This window comes from Pleurodeles waltl, chromosome 6 (genome assembly GCF_031143425.1).
Source record: "Pleurodeles waltl isolate 20211129_DDA chromosome 6, aPleWal1.hap1.20221129, whole genome shotgun sequence".
Classification (NCBI taxonomy): Eukaryota; Metazoa; Chordata; class Amphibia; order Caudata; family Salamandridae; genus Pleurodeles; species Pleurodeles waltl.
The window spans coordinates 1,504,693,252-1,504,709,878 of NC_090445.1; the positions used below are offsets into that span (position 1 = coordinate 1,504,693,252).

General features: G+C 45.2%; 1 protein-coding gene across 2 annotated transcripts in view; it reads left to right on the forward strand.

The window, feature by feature from the left end:
- The window catches only part of MORN1 (MORN repeat containing 1), a 980,804-nt gene that overhangs the window by 51,995 nt on the left and 912,182 nt on the right, over positions 1–16,627 (forward strand). For both annotated transcript variants that reach the window (XM_069240989.1, XM_069240990.1), the window contains exon 3: positions 1,562–1,660. In XM_069240989.1, the coding sequence (XP_069097090.1) occupies positions 1,562–1,660 (99 nt within the window). The remainder of the gene's footprint in view (positions 1–1,561; positions 1,661–16,627) is intronic.

A 16,627-nucleotide genomic window follows, 5' to 3' on the forward strand; every position in this document is an offset into this window, starting at 1 on the left:
TGATTGATTGATTGATTGGTGGGTGGGGGTGGGGGGAGTTGGTAATGTGGCTGTCAAATATGAGGAATCCTTGTCTTGCCACAGGTCAATAAGTCCACACTTTCCAATGGTTGTCCCAACTTTGCAGTTTGGGTGGTGTTTAAGATTGTCTTCATGGGTGTGTGTGTTTGTGTCTGTGTGTGTGTGTGGGTCGATCTCAGCATATGGTGTGAAAGTTTGATGAAGGTATTTTTCTTATTACCAGTTTGCGCTATGTGTTTAGGTTAAATTGCACGTGCCTGCCACCTTTTTATTGATGTTGTTTCCTTGGTACCAATATCTGGAATTGATGTTAAATGGGACTTGTTTCAGAAAGCTGTGCTGGATTTCACTGGCCAGGTTAAATGGTATATTTGTGAGCTTTTTTCGTGAAGGAATGTTTGTTACTTTTCATAGTATACTCTATAAGCGATGTAGAGCGCCCTGAAGCTAACTGATTGTTCTGTTGGTTGTCAGTGTTCAATTAGGGTGCAGTAGTTGTTTTCCAGTTATTGCCTTCGTAGTAAAAGTGTGCTTACAGTGTTTTGTACTTGTTGCAGTCATCTTATGAGGTAGGCCCTAAGCCAAATTAAAGTGTTTTTGCATTGTCCAGGCATGACAAGACAAAAGATATTATGGCCCATGCTTTTTTTGCATACGACAAGTGCCAACCTTTGTGGCCTGTGGTGTACCAGCATGAGAAGCACGTTTTGACTACATTGTTGATGTGGTGTTCTGACTATAATTTCTTGCTCTGTTTTACTTATCAGACTGGCTCCCTGAGGTCCTAGACTGTGTGATTAACCCCGTACCCAAAGAAAGCAGGAGCAAGATGAGAATTTTCCTGTTTTGTCTGGTGAAGAAAGATGGCTTTATTGCAACCGTGCTGCACAGCCGCATTGAGTGCTATGGAGAAATTATCTTTCACTTGTATCTCACCATGCGCCCCTGGAAATATGGCTTGCTGTGCTAGTTTGTAATGTAATTTCCCATATCATATCAGAGGCGTTATGCTTCCTCACGAGATTTACCACTGGGCCCATTGGTTGTAAGTAAGAATGATGTCATTTGTGTGCTCTCACTCAAGATTTCTTTGCTCAAGCTAGACATCTGCATACATTGTCCGAAGAATGTTATCTTGCGACCGCCAACCACTGAGCAGAGTTTAAGTAGTAGCTGGAAAGACCACCTTTGTGATGTATTTCTTTTTTCCTATATTAGCATGGTATTTTAGGGGAACCTACTGCCAATGTCTGGTCAGCTAAAGTTTACAAATTTACATGAAGAGATTGAGTTCTTTTTATGATTTTATCTTTCTAACTTGTGAAATAATTTACTTTAGAAAGTCTCTTCAAAGCGTCTACCTATTTCAACGAGGGTTCGTGATTGGCATTGGAGAGTCAGTCTGTTACACGAGAACCAGACCTAATAAAGTGCTTTTCTTATGAAGGTGCACAGAAAATATAGCACCTCATCAACTTTGCGGTGCATGCTCAGGCGCCATCAAACATTGCCATATTATACATCTTGGCTTTCTTCCTAGGTCACGGAAAGCTTTTACTTAAGGATGGCAGTTACTATGAAGGAGAGTTTGCAGATGGTGAGATCGAAGGCAACGGATTGCGATATTGGGCCTCCTTTGGTCAGTAACTTTTATCCATTTCATTGTCACCCATAAAATGAACAATTTATAAATAGTTGATATTGTTTGTGCCCAATTAAAAAACTGCTTTGTGGTACTGATTACGATCTGTCTAAATTTCCATTGTGAATCTGGATTTTTAGGGTCAAGCATCTTAACTGTTTCAAATTGAATCGAGCTGAAGTTGGGATTTCCACCTCGTAAAGAGCAAACCAGAGAACAAAAACATTTTTTTCATTTGAATTGGGGTTTTGTGGGAGCCAGAGATGGCGCTTGTGGTTTATTCCAAGAAAGCCTGAAGCAGCTGACCTTAGTTTTTCGAGACCTTTGAAGTAAAAGCTTTATAGGCCTGGTATCTTAGGCTGGTAATTGGGGGGAGAGCTGAGAAACCCAGAGAAGATCAAGGTACTTTCTTTTATGTCCCATCACATTTCCACATAAGACTGTTCGTCAAATATTGCTTAGGGGCTCCACACTTCACTTCCTTTTTTGCATCACTTGCGCCATTTTAGTTGGCTCCTCTCAGGCCCCATTTAAAAAAAAAAATTCAAGAAGTAAGTAAGAAAACATCTGTCATAGCATTACTCCTACATTTGGTGCATGTTCCTGACTTTTTAGGATGTAACGCAGTATCTCAGGAGCACCCCCGAGAAAATTCACAATGGTTTTAGATTTCCTGTGGTAGACAAGAGTGCAGAGGTTATGCATGCATAATCACCATCATGGCACACATTCTGCCGTCTGGGTCTGTTTTACTTTTTAGGGGAAGGGGCATGCTCTCTGAGGTTTTTTCAGGCCCAAGGGACTCAACCCCCAGTGCCAAAGGATTATATATGTACATTTTCACATTTAGTTTCTTCTTTTTTCTCTCCATGAGGAGAATATTTTTCCCTCTACAGAAATACCTTCCCTTTATATTCCTATTAAATGCATGGGAGTGCCCTCCCTCTTTCTATCCTGCCTCCAACAAGAACAAGTGCTTACACATTTAGCAGGATGGAAAACTAACTATCCTGAACAGCAATGCGAATACCAACAGAAGTACGCCACCTCCCAGATACACCCACAATCCCACCCCTCAGCCTAAACTTGTGAAGGTAGCAATGCCGTCCTGGTGGCAGAAGATCCACATTAATACGAATGCAAAATTGCACTAATTGTAATTTAGTTTACACTGACGTGGAAGTGCTTTTTTGCACACCCAAGAACCGCTTAGATGCACACACATGGGGACTGAAGAACTTCATTCATTCCTTTTTCTGCTATTCCACTTGGTTGCTCTGTTTGTTTGACTGCATTGTATTAGGCATTATAGTGCTTCCTACCCCTGCGCAGAATGCTGATGTGGTTGTTCACATGGGTAGCACGCTACACCTTGTGGGTGGCCATGGTAAGTATATGGAATGGCTCCACTATGGAATGGCCTTGTTATAAGGTTTATGACTATCAAAGAAGATCCCATGATGGAGTAGGATATGTTGCTTACTTGAAATCCTCATTCTCCATCATGGGTACCTTTTCTGAATTCTTAACCCGTTTTCCACCCGATTAGACCTAGAGCCCACTAGAAACTGGTCAGCTAGATCCTTTTTGGGCCTTACTGAGACAATGTGGGTTTGACTAGGTGATGAAGTTTCCTTATATCTCCCGTTCATTCCCAGTCTACCTTCCAACTTTCGCTCATTATATTTTCTCATTTGTAAGCAAGAGACTTTCTGCAGTGGTATATGATGAAAAGGGTGCATGAGGTATGGAAATGATGAGACAGATTACATTATACTTCCACACCACTTCCAGATCTCATCTATTGGACCCTTTCCATTGCCCCGTTTTGCTGTAAAAATTGAATACGGATCCTCTTGTGTTAATTAATGCATCACCCCGGAACAGGCGGTTGCCATTGAGCAATCCACTCCCCATCAGCAAATTGCATTGACCTAGGTACATACCCCTCCTGCTGACTCCTCTCTTTCCTCCTTACTCCTGTTCCTTCCTCTCCCTACTCTGAATGTTTTTTGCATCTTGACCACCCCATTGTGCAGTTAGGTGGCCAACCAACCTGTGTTGGATGGCAGTGTCTGTGTCCTGTGTATACCCTGCGTGGGATGAGACATCTTCCACCACCCTCATGAAAGCTTTCTTTGGAGCTCTGTAGCATGCCACCTTGTGTCAACGCCTTGCACTGCCAAGGAGAACCAGAGTGTATTTAAGGTTTTTTACTGCTTAGCTCCCCAACTCATGGTGTGATCTTTGTGGGTGTTTGAGCAAGTTATAAAGCCAATTAGTAGTAGTAGTGTCTTTACCAGTGAGCGGGCTTATTTATAATGCCATCTGGGCATGAGAGTTTCTGTTGGCTTCTAATCCCAAGTCCTAGCCGTGTATATTTGGCAATTTTCTCGCGTGCTATGAAATAATACAAACGTACACGGTGCGGAGATTGTGTTTCCCATCCACAGTCCAGGTTCATGCAAAACTTAATTTCTTGTTCGGCACTCCTCACTACTGTGCTGATTGGTCCTTACTTTAAATCGCCTGTAAATTAATGCCACCACTTTATGTTTAGTGCTATAACAGCCATTCTTTTTAGCTACTTCCAGTCAATCTCCTGCACGGCTGACCATAGGTCCTAAATTGATATTCACTGACAACCCAGTGTTTCTTGCCCACGGTCCCAATGCTTAGTCTGTTAGTCCTGAGAAAGGTGGCAACCAGTTTTTGGGCATGCCGAAGCATCAGCATTGGATGCTTGAGGTGGAGATATCAGACACTGTTGTTGTGAGCGATCCTTTAAATTAAATTATGTGATTGACAGACAGCAATATTATTGTCTGGTGATTGTGTGCCCAGATCCCTCCCCGGCCATTTGTTCACTTTGGCTTGAAGGCAAGTAATCCAGGTAGGCTTTTCTCTGTGATGATTTGGTTTTCAAACAGGATGTTTTACAATGTTTTCTATATATGTGACCAGACGTTTTAAAATGTTGTGCATGTTGTTGCAAATAACTCTGGGCACCGTTTGATTAATTTTCACAATTCTTTAAAATAAAAGTCTCATCCCCCTTAGCTTCTTCCTGTAAAGTTTCGGGGTGATCTTTCAAGTGGGGACCAGAAAAATGGAGGGGGTCCCAAAATGCGTTTTCACCATTCATTTTTCTATAGGAAAATTGAACAGTTATAATGCAAAAACTGCTGAACGGAATTATACCAAATTTGGCAGAAAGCGAGATCTTTGTCCAGTAAGCGTGCCTTTTGTGATTTGGTGTAAATCCTTTGCCTAGTTTTTGAGAAATTAAGATAACAAATAATTGTATATTTAACTCTGCAGAAGATCCAGTCATTAGACAGATCAAAAACAATTATCAGATTGGCTGACACTACATCAACAAAGATGTAGCGCCAACCATTTTAGCACCTGAGGACTTATCCCTAGTCCTCAAAAAAATATTAACACAAACATATGGAGGGGGACACCATTTCCCCCCATACACCTGGTAGAGGAGTCACAGCCCACCCACCGCCAGAGCAAAAAAAATATTTTTCAAAAAAAGCTTTACTCCAGATTTACAGAGGATCCGCTGATCCACAGTAAATGTTTTTAAGAAAAAAGGCGACTCCCTCCCTTTAAAAAAAAAAAAAAAGAAAAAAATCCCCCCAGGTTGGGCCAGTGCCCTGGTGGGTCGGTGCTATGTTTTTGGCTTGCTTCACTTTTTGGGGGGGAGAGGGGTATGTGACCCCCCCACCCACCTGAGACATTCTCTAGCCCCAAGGACCCCATCCCCAGGGGACACTTCAATCATTTTGGAATTGGAGGTGCACAGCCCAGTTCCCTGAGCCTTTATCATGTCCCAGGGACCTCACCCCCAGGAGCCCTTTCTTATTTTGGGGAGATTGTGTGCAGCCCTCCTCCCCTAGCATTTTGCAGACCCTGTGGACCTCATCCTCTGGGTCTGTTTTACTTTTTTGGGGAAGGGGCATGCTCTCTGAGGTTTTTTCAGGCCCAAGTGACTCCACCCCCAGTGCCAAAGGTTTTTATTTCTTATATGAGGAGAAGGGATTGTGTCATCCCTATCTGAGCAATCTGATGGCCCTGGGGACCCCATACCTTGGGGCCTGATAGCAGCAGTGTTCTGGCATGTCACTCCATTCTCTGAGACACTGTAGTTCCCTACCTAGGAAAGTGTGGGCATATCTTGCCGCACTCTTCTGGGCATGGAACACAACTTTACTCCCTGCCCAGACGGCAGTACGAAAACAAAATGCTGCTCTCCTCATGCTTGGAGCAAAATGACTGAGCTGGCTCCCAGCAGCACTATTATGCGTGCTGACTGGGGACCTGGCTGGGGCCATTGGGGCTCCCACCGCGACCCCCAATGAGTGGTATGTTTTGGGTGCCCTGCGTTGTCATGGGAGACCCACATTTAAAAAAGTAAAGTAAAATGCCTGGTTCCTGCCACAGTGATGGCTAGGGAGCCGGCAAGGGCTGTGGGGATGTTGGGGCTGTCCCCGCAGCCCCCAGTGAATAGGATGTTTTGGGTGCACCAGGTGGGGAGTAGGGCACCCACACTTAAAAAATGTTTTTAAAAGATGGCTGGCTTCCACAACAGTAGTGGCTGGGGAGCTTGCAAGGTTCGCAGGGGCTTCTGGTGGCACCTGATTTGGGTGCTGGCTGTGGAGACTTGGGGGCTTTTGGGCTCCCCACATTGCCCCCAACTATAAAAATTATAAAGAAAAGGTGTGGAGAGCCCGGGTGGGTACTGGACCGCTCACAGTTTTAAAAATTTCTTTAAAAAAAGAATAAAAAAGAAGTGGCTGGGGATGCTAATTTATTATTAACTGCTCGCGCCCTAGTGATTTTAAAAATGATATTTTTCCTCCTGATGGTGCCCCAGTAGTGGCACGGTCACATCCAAACATTTTTTAAATGTTGTACGGAGCTGCAGGAAGTGCAGCAGCACCCCCCAAAACATTGAAAGTAAATTAACAAAACACACTAAGTGCCCTATTGCGAGTCTGGGTATCAGAAGACCGCCAGACTCGCTGTGGTGGTTGGATCTCCGCGACTGTGGTGGTTCGACTGCCACATTACGACCCTGGCAGTCGGACAGCCAAAAGACCGCAGTCTCGCCAGGATCTTTGATCCCGACGGTATGACGGCGGTTGTGGTTACAATCATCTGCGGCGGTGCTGAAGTCAGCGCCACCGTGCTGATTACAACCATGCTCTTCGCCACCCTTTTCGTGGCAGTTAAACCGCCATGAAAAGACTGGCAGAGAACAAGTGCAGGGGGCCACGGGGTGCCCCTGTAATGCCCATGCCTATGTCATGGGCAGTGCAGGGCCCCCCTCGCCAGCAACGTTGGAATGCGCACTGTCTGCTGCACAGACAATGTGCATTTCGAGGGTGCTAGGGAGGCCCCACGCATGACGTACGGGACTCTGCTCCATGTGGAGCAGAGTTCAATTCTAACACCGGTTTTCCACTAGACTGACCAGCGGTCAGCCCAATGGAAAACATGAAATGGGTCCGGAAGGGGAGACCACCACCACCTTGGTGGTCTCCTCATCAGGAGTTTGGCAATTGGGTTTTTCTGACTGCCAAACTTGTAATCAGCCCCTAGTCGCCTTGTTCATTGAATCTGTGACCCCAGGAGAGCTTACCATATGTTTTTAAAGCACTCCAGGGTGGGGCTGTAAACCCTGCGGGAGTAGGGCACCTCATTGGGTAGGGTGCAGGGCCTGGCAGCCAGGCCCTTCTCCCAATCGCATTCCAGGCATCGCTGAAGGCAGGTGTTTGGTGCCAGTGGGATGTTGACAGCAGGGTCTTGCTGTGAACCAAGCCATGTGCCTAACCCCACAGGGTGCACAGCTGAAGGCCTTGCACTGCAGGGTGTACAGTGTCTGTGGGATGTTAGCGGTAGGGCCTCGCCACAGGTCAGCCTCTGTGCCCAACACCACGCTGAGCGCAGCAATGGGCATCATATGTTAAAAAAACATAGAAATTCACTAAAACAACCAAAGGTTAATGATGTTAGTGTTAGGAACTGTAATCATTCCTTCCTATATAATTACAAAATTAAAAATGCAATGAAAAAACAAAAGTTAAGGGTACATTATGTTAGATGAAAATAGCAGTTAAAACATACCGTTTTAAACAAACAAAACCACTGAAATTCACCATTTATAGTTATTGCATGTAACTATAACTCATGCACTAAAATAAGGTTACAGGGACGAAGGACTTTATAATAAGAATGACATTTTACCCATACAAAACCATAGAAATTCAGCAGTTATAGTTACACTCATAGTTATACTTATGTTAAGAAACTATAACTCATTGCCAAAAGTTACTTTCTGGCACAAGTTATAGTTTCTTCAGATAAGTATAATGATAAATACGACTATAACTGCTGAATTTCTATAGTTTTGTATGGGTAAATGTCATCCTAACTATACCTTACTTGTAACTTTTGTTTTCTGAGAATTTCTATGCTTTTTTTTTAGCACACATGTTAATATGTGTGTCAGGTTGCAGCAAGCTTATCAGGGCCTTGCTTTTTCCCAAGATCTGAGGAGGTTCCTCGAATCTGCAGATTAACCGAAAAAATGCATTTTTTTTTGTCCATGAGGGGTCCTCTCCATGTGTCCTATGGGGTCAGGATACCTGTATCCTGACCTCTTATATGTTTTTATACTTTGTTTTCCCCAACCCCAGAAACAAAATGGTGGGCACAACTTTTCTGTTAGGTTGCAGCTAGCCAATCAGGGCCTTGCTTTTCCTCCGAATCCGCAGAGGATCCCAGGAGGATCTGCATCCCTATATATACAAATTTGGTTTTCATTTAATAACTAAAAACCTCTGAATGGATTTACACCAAATCACAAAAAGTTTGCTTTCTTGACCAAGAGCTAGCTTTCTGCAATATTTGGTTTAAATCCGTCCAGTGGTTTGGCTGCTGTTCCTGTTCAAAATCCCCATAGAAATTAACATGGAGAAAACACGTTTGGGACACCCCCTTTTTTTTTGGCTCCGCTTGACAGATCACTGTGAAATGTTCCAGACAGCAGCTGACATGAGTGTTGTATTTATGGGAAAATTTGGTGAAGATTTGTCTCCCCACGCCAAAGATATATGCAAGTAAAAACAAAAATGCTTTTTCTATAGAAACTAGGTCCTAACTATAACCACCAAGTGGCGACTGCCACTTGGTTTTTAATATACATATATGTGTATGTGTATGTATGTATGTATATGTATGTATATATATATATATATATATATATATATATATATATATATATATATATATATATATGTGTGTGTGTGTATATATAGATATGTATACACAAATATATATGTATATATAGATATGTATACATACATACCTACCTACCTACTGGTCCTAGTTCTAGTTAGATAGAAGCATTTTTTGTTTTGACAATAACTTTGGCACCACTTGATCAATCTTGACAAAATCTTCTAAGCTTATACTTCAGTGGGTTCAGTTGCTGTGCCCACCCCCAGCTCCTGCCAAGTCAAAGCAAACACTCTGCTTCCAGCAGGTGAGAGCTGTCAAAGTGCTGTCCCCCTTGGAAGCAGAGGTTTCATCTCTTTTTTTGCCCCCATAGATGCGGGCAGGGAAAGAGATAAAACTATTTCTCTTTCACACAGGAAGCTACATGTTTAGCAGCTCCCTGTGTGAAAAAGCAGTGCCAGCTCTCGCAGGAGACGGGGACCTCAGGGGTCATGAGGCTTCCCTCAAGGTCCAGGGGGCACCCAGGAGAGATGGCCGCGCCCTGGGAGATGGGGTCCCGGGGAACAAATCAGCCCAGTGAGGGGGCTGTGCAACCCCCTCCTCTATATAGTGAAAGCTGGGCCCGGGATATAGGGTCCCTGGGGCTGAAATCGGCCTGGGGAGGGGGGTGAGCAGCCCTGTCCCCTATTAAAAGAAGGTCAGGCCCTAGGGGATGGGGTCACCAGGGCCAAAATTGGCCCAGGGAGGGTGGGGGCTGCACAGTCCTTTTAAATCCCTACAAGCATGCAAAAATGCAAATCACCTGAAAGCTCAATTCACTTAGTACTGCACTGTCCACCTTAGAAGTATGCAAAGGTCTTCCTGCCTTTTACCAGGATGATGTACAGCTTACCAAGAGGCCCCCAGTGCGTTTTCCACTTATTTTTTGGTGGTGTTTTCTTGAGGCCGAGGAATATGAGGACTTCTCCACAAAACAAAGAAGCACTTATGTCATATAGATAAGAGTAAGGACCCTGGTGTGGTGGAGATTTACCTCTTTGTAGTCTCATTGGCCTCTCTATAGCAGAATTCATGTTATCACAGAATTCTGGAGAAAGACGCATGAGGAACAATCACATTGCTAAATGCATATAAGGTCACTTGGAGACATTTCCTCATGGACTATTACGCAGCTGTAGAGTAGAATATACACTGGACATTTACCCAACTAGGTAATACTTACTAACTAACCAGTAGAAAGTACTTCAGTTGGGTAGACATTTTGTGCAAATCTGTGGACTCTTGTTGGATAAATGGGAAGGTGCTATTCCTTTGTGGCCGAGGCACTCACGCAGCTACTGACCCACCCATACAGACACTCACACTCCACTCAGAGACTCATGCACTCACTCAAAGACCCACTCAGAAACTCCTGCACTCACTTACAGACACACTCAGAGACTCATGGATTCACTCACAGACACACTCAGAAACTCATGCACTCACTCACAGATGCACTCAGTGACTCATGTACCCACTAACAAACCTACTCATACACTCACACAGCCACTCACACCCACTTAGATACTTATACACCCACAGACCCACTCACACACCTACTCACAGACACTCTCACACCCACTCTCACACCCAGAGACTTCCTCTCACACCCAGGCATGAACTTTGACACCCACTCTCAAACCCACATAAACCCTCTCACACCCACGCATACACTGTCACACCCAGTCTCACACCCAGATACACTCTCTCACACCTAGATACACTCTCTCACACCTATTCTCACAACCAGAGTGACAGGTGCTGCCGCCAACACCGGCTACGCACGGTTGAAGACTGTGGGTGGGGTTGGGTGGTTATAGGGGATTGGTTGCAGGGCCTGGCCACAGGCCAAGTAACTATATCTCACGCCCTAAGGTAACTATAACTCACACACTTGCCATGCACAAATAAATACCCCAGATTTTGTAGCACTCATGACAACTTATTTAACATTATTAAAAATACAAATAAAGCATTAGCAGTCAAATTAATAAAGAAACAATTGTGCATGGAAGGAGTGTGAGTTAAAGTTACCTTAGTTTACGAGTTATTTGAAATAACTCTAACTATAACAACCCTGTATCCTTTATTTTTTCAGTGAAAAAAAAAATATTTATATTATTTGAAGTCTGATGTCTGAAATGAATGTCATGATGTCAGGTATGTGGTTCTGCTGGAACCTTGCTTCTTTTAATTAATACTTTCACCATGTAACTTGTGTTATGAAATGGGCATTAACTTTAATAGTAGAAAGTACTTCTTTTTTCTTTCCTTTCAAGTGCTTAGCCCCCAAAGTGATCTACAAGGCTGGCATTTCTATATCCTTTTAGTGACTGTTAACCTGCTCTACAACTTTGCCAGTTGCTAAAAACGTCTAGTGAGGCAAACAAGAAATACTATTTACTGAAACATAAACACTCATCTTGGGGAGCAACCTGTGTAACAGACCAAGTTAGTGAGTTTTTGCATGTTTAAACATGTTAGCTCTTAACAGGCTATTGCAGATGAAATCTGCACTGATGCAAGACCACTGTCAGATGTTTGCACTGTGCAGCAAAGGAGAACTAGTGTCCATCTTGCTGATACTATTGCTCGCACCCTAGACACTCCAAGTGCTGGTATTTTGTAGTACTTTCAGTGCGGGAATTTTGTAGTACATTCAGACCATCCATAAGCGATGCACATCCCCATCCCCCCAGAAATGATTTTAAATCAGCCCTGCTGCTGGCTAACAAAGCCTGTTGAAAGTACACAGAGTTATGTATTGTGAGAGAGAGGACCACTCACCAGGAGTTGGCATATGAGGGGAACTGTATGAGTTGCATTGGTGGTTGGTGGAGGAGTGTTTTTAGAGGGGTTTGACACACACACTGGTTCGTGGTGTCTTGTGTGTTGGAAGAGGCCTGGTGAATGAGGAAACCAATGCCTGTTTAAGCACTGAACATATAGAACGGGGTGTTCTCTCATAACACAGCATGTGGTCATAACGTTTGGCACAGTACATGCATTTTAAGGGCAGACATCTTTGAAAGTGGAATTCAGCACTTTATATGAAATCCATGATGTGCCTTTACACACATAAACTCAAAGTACTTAATAATACCTTTGCTAGCAGAGCTCACAAGTTGATGCATGCCAGCACGAGTAGCTGGACTACTATCACCTGATTTTAGACCGTCTGAGATCCCAGCAATAGTTGACAGGGCCACCCTATGTAGAGGGCAGAGGGTGCATAATGTCCCAGGTTATTTGCTTTTTCAGGGCCTTGTGTAATATATAGATTTTAAAGTAAGGCTGCCTGTTTACTAACGATGAGGCTCCTAAACTTGGTCCTACTAATAGGTAGCATTGGTTACTGGAGACATCCTGGATTCTCATAAGTATGGTTTTGAGGGGGGGAGGACATGGACGGGGCCCCACAAATTATCCCAGTGTTCGACCTGACAGCTTTAGGATAGTCTTCTCCCTACTTTTTGCCTACATCTGGTTTTTGCTGGTTTTAGGACTCTGCACACTTTACCACTGCTGACCAGTGCTAAAGTACTTGTCGTCTCTCCCCTAAACATGGTAACATTGGCTCCTAACCAATTGCCATATTTAATTTATCTATAAGTACCTAGTAAGGTGCATTAGAGGTACCCAGTGCCTGTAAATTAAATGCTACTACTTTCTACTACTACTACTAGGCCTGCAGCACTGATTGTGCCACCCATACAAGTAGCTCTTTATCATTGTCTCAGGCCTGCCACTGCAAGGCCTGTGTGTGCAGTTTCCCTGCCACTTTGACTTGGCATTTACTACTACTTGTTAAGTCGTAAACTCCTCTTTTATCACATATAAGACACCCCTAAGGCAGGCCCTAGGTATCTCATAGGGCAGGGTGCTATGTAAGTAAAAGGCAGGGCATGTACCTGTTAGTTTTACATATCCTGGTAGTGAAAAACACCCAAAGTCATTTTTCACAATTGTGAAGCCTGCTTCTCTCATAGCGCAGCATTTGGAATTACCGACTGACTAATATATACAAATATACAAAGCGTGTTTTTTTACTTGTCTGCTGCTCAAATACTGGTGTTCTCTGCTTTAAAATGCAGATACAGAATGGTATGGTTTCATTTCTTACTCTGTAGACAAACACCTTCATTTGCTCTTCTGTGCTGGTTCAATATTCCTAGATATGTTGTGTTCTCCAAAATCTGCAGTACTGCTCCAAAACACTTCCCCTCACCGAGGACTAGGAAAACATGTTGGTTCTGACTGTGATGTGAGAGAAGCTGGCCCTGTGTATGAAGGAAGCTTGCACTGCTGCGGTTCTCTGTGCCAAACCTGTTCTGTGTCTTAAGGAAGTTGATTCCCATGCTATAAATATGCAGTGTAAAACTTGGAAAAATCATGTTCACTGTTCAAAAACCACAAAAATTAGGCCCTTAATACGACATTGGTGGTATTTCGGCAAGACTGCTGCACTCGCGGCCACTGAAATACCACCAGGGACGCCGGTCTCCTGATCGCTGTATTACGAGGCACACACAGGAGTCCGCCGAGATATATCGTCACATTACGGCCACCGCCACGCCGACTGACGACGATAGAGAGGTGGTCCCACCACCTGCACCGCCACAACGTGAAGACTCTGCGTGCCATATTACATACCACATATCAGCACAGCGGTAACTGCGTGACGGTGAACCCTTGGCGGTTCACACTGCTGTGCACCATCCAATGGGAATACGATGCTGTCAATGGGGGACCGGGGCCCATGACAGTCATTGCCGGCGGTGATGGTCTGAAATGCGGCGGACGTCACCGCTGACATCTCCCCCCTCGATGTGGGCTGTAGGTGGGTCAACGGCAATGGGGGCAGGTGTGTGCATGATGTGCATATGTGTGGGGTGTGCGTGCATGTGTGAGTGTCGTTATGGGTGTGTGGAGGTGTGGGGGTGCGTGTAGGGGCGAAAGGAATGATTATTTCTGATGCTGGGTGCGTTATTGCCAGGGTTTTCGTGCCAAGCCGACCACTGTGAAAACCCTGGCGGTAAGCACCCTCGTAATATGGCCAGAGGTGTGATGTAATGTGACTGTTTGCCGTCGGCCACACCGTCTTGCTCCTGATATGGCGGTCTGCACCACCGGGCCCACAGCAGTGAGACCGCCACCTCCACAGGTCATAATGAGAGCCTTAGTGTTGTCAAGCCTTCTTTATCACGGCTGTCCCTCAACTTTTACTTCTACCCAAGTGAGGTTTGCAGATACTCAAAAGTTTGTTCTGAAAGTTGTAAGTAAATCTAAACACGCAGTCCAATTACTTTTTATCAGGGTGGAATTATTAATTCTATGAGTTCACAAAGCCTGTCACAGCTTTCAGCTATAATTCTGGAAAATGTTTGTGAATTTTCACAACCTCAATTCGGACAACTGAACAAGTACTGTTGCATGGGTACAATATTTTTTCTTGTAGGTAGATCCCTTCCTTTAGACCCTCACCAGCAGGAGTAAGTCTTTGGCCATTTCCATGGTAGGAAGGGATCGGAAAATGGTTTGTGAATACTGACAGATGTGTAAGTTAATGTGTACAAACTTCCAGGGCATCACTCTTGCCCACTGGTGTAGATTTATTCATAAAGAAACCTCTCTATGAGTACTCCTATTTAGAAGTTCAAAACCAACTTTTCTGAATTTGAAAAGTGATTTTGTACTCATAAATAAACTATCTGCTGGTGTGAGTCTGACTTAAACATCAAGGGCCAGATGTAGAAAGGTAAGAATTTGCGAGTCGGAAATTGCGAGTCATTGCGACTCGCAAAATGGGATCCAACAAAAAAAAGCGACATCAATTTGCGACTCGCAAATAATGTCGCACCGCAGATTGTGAGTCCGCTGTTAGCGAGGTCGCTTTTTAGCGAGGTCGCAATTTGCGAGTCGGGTGTCGCAAATTGCATGCAGGTGCAGCAAAACAGTTCGAAAAACACTTCCTGGCTCTTGCTGATGACATCAGAGCCAGGAAGACATCAAATACACCTGGGAGGAAGGAGGACCACACCCTTTTCAAACTGCTGAGCAACTACCTGGAGGAACAGCTGCTACCATGGAAGACACAGGCAGTGCAGGAAGGAAATTAAAATTCTCTGAGGAGGAACTTGAGGTGCTGACAGAAGAATGCTGCCAGCACCATGACCAGCTTTTTGGAAAGGCAGCCCTGAGTGTCCCAGACACTGATAAGAGGAGGATCTGGCAGGAAATCCAGGAGAGGATCAATGCCATTGGGGTGAGCCACAAAAGCATTGAAGAAATTAAAAAACTGTGGTACGACCTGTGCTCCAGGACAAAGGAGAGGGTGGCAGAGCGCCTCAGGGAGATGAGGGGCACAGGAGGAGGCCCATCCACCATCCCACCACCCACAGCCATGGAGGAATTGGTGGAGCAGACACTGGAGCCTGAGGCAGTGTCAGGAATGGGAGCACTGGACACGTCAGCGCAAGGGACATCCAAAAGTGAGTACCTTGTAACATGCATGTACACCTATAAATGCTATACCCACACTCAACCAGTACACAGCAGCATGCACAACCAGACTAGCTCCATTCCAGACTAGCAACCACCAGAATGGTGCATTATGGGCAATGTAGTACAGTAGGCAGCATATAGGCAAATGTTTATTATGAGGCATGCAACAGATGTTAGAGACGGACAGTGTGTTCCCTATGTCCCACAGGTCTCCCACAAGACACCTCCACCAGCCACACCATCCAGGGTGAAGACAGCAGGCCACAGGCAGGGCAGGAGGCTGCAGCAGCCAATACAGGGCCCAGCACAACACCACCACAGTCCCTTCCAGATGAAGAACTGGACATGGAGGAAGGAGACACGACACCTGCTCCCAGCCACACTGTGAGAAAGCAAGAGCCAGAGCACCACTGCGTCACAGACGCAGAGTCCAGGTCCAGGTGGTGGCCCAGGAGGCTATAGGGGAGGCATCCATGTCTGCAGTTGAGGCATCCCTCCTATCTGGTCAGCGCCTGCAAACAAGGCAATTGAGGATTATCTCAGGGGCAATGCAGAGGATGGAAAACAATTTCACACATGGCCTGGCTGAAGTGAACACACAGTTCACAAGACTGAATGACTATGTCCGGGACCTTACACAATCAATCGGCCAACTGGTGACGGAACTGGTGGCTGAGAGACAAAGTGCAAGGCGCCGTGAGCGCCAACTAGTTCAGAGATTTGACCGCATGGCAGTGTCCATTGTCCGTCTTGCATTGAACACCACAGGCCTGTCACGACGGACCGTGAGCCTGCAGGTGGAACTGGGCCACTTTGCAGGGGATGTGGCGCGGGGACTGGGCCGCATTAGCCACGCCGTGGACATGTTGGAGGCCAGGCAGGTGGCAATGGGCACGGGTGAGACCCCTCAGGACAGTGAGGAGGGGTCCACTATCAGCAGTGCATCTGCCACAGACACACGTGTACTGCGGAGTGGCAGTGAACGTCATGGGTCTGCTGACCCACCTGGTACGAGCCATGCTGGGCGAACCAGGAGGAGGTGTTAGGTACAAACACTGCAGGACTCATGAGGCACATGCAGTTAATGTGTCCTCCTTAAGGGTGGACATGTGCAGCCCCTTACCAACAGTTCTGTTCTTTAGTTATTAGGTTCACTTATTAAAATGTTTT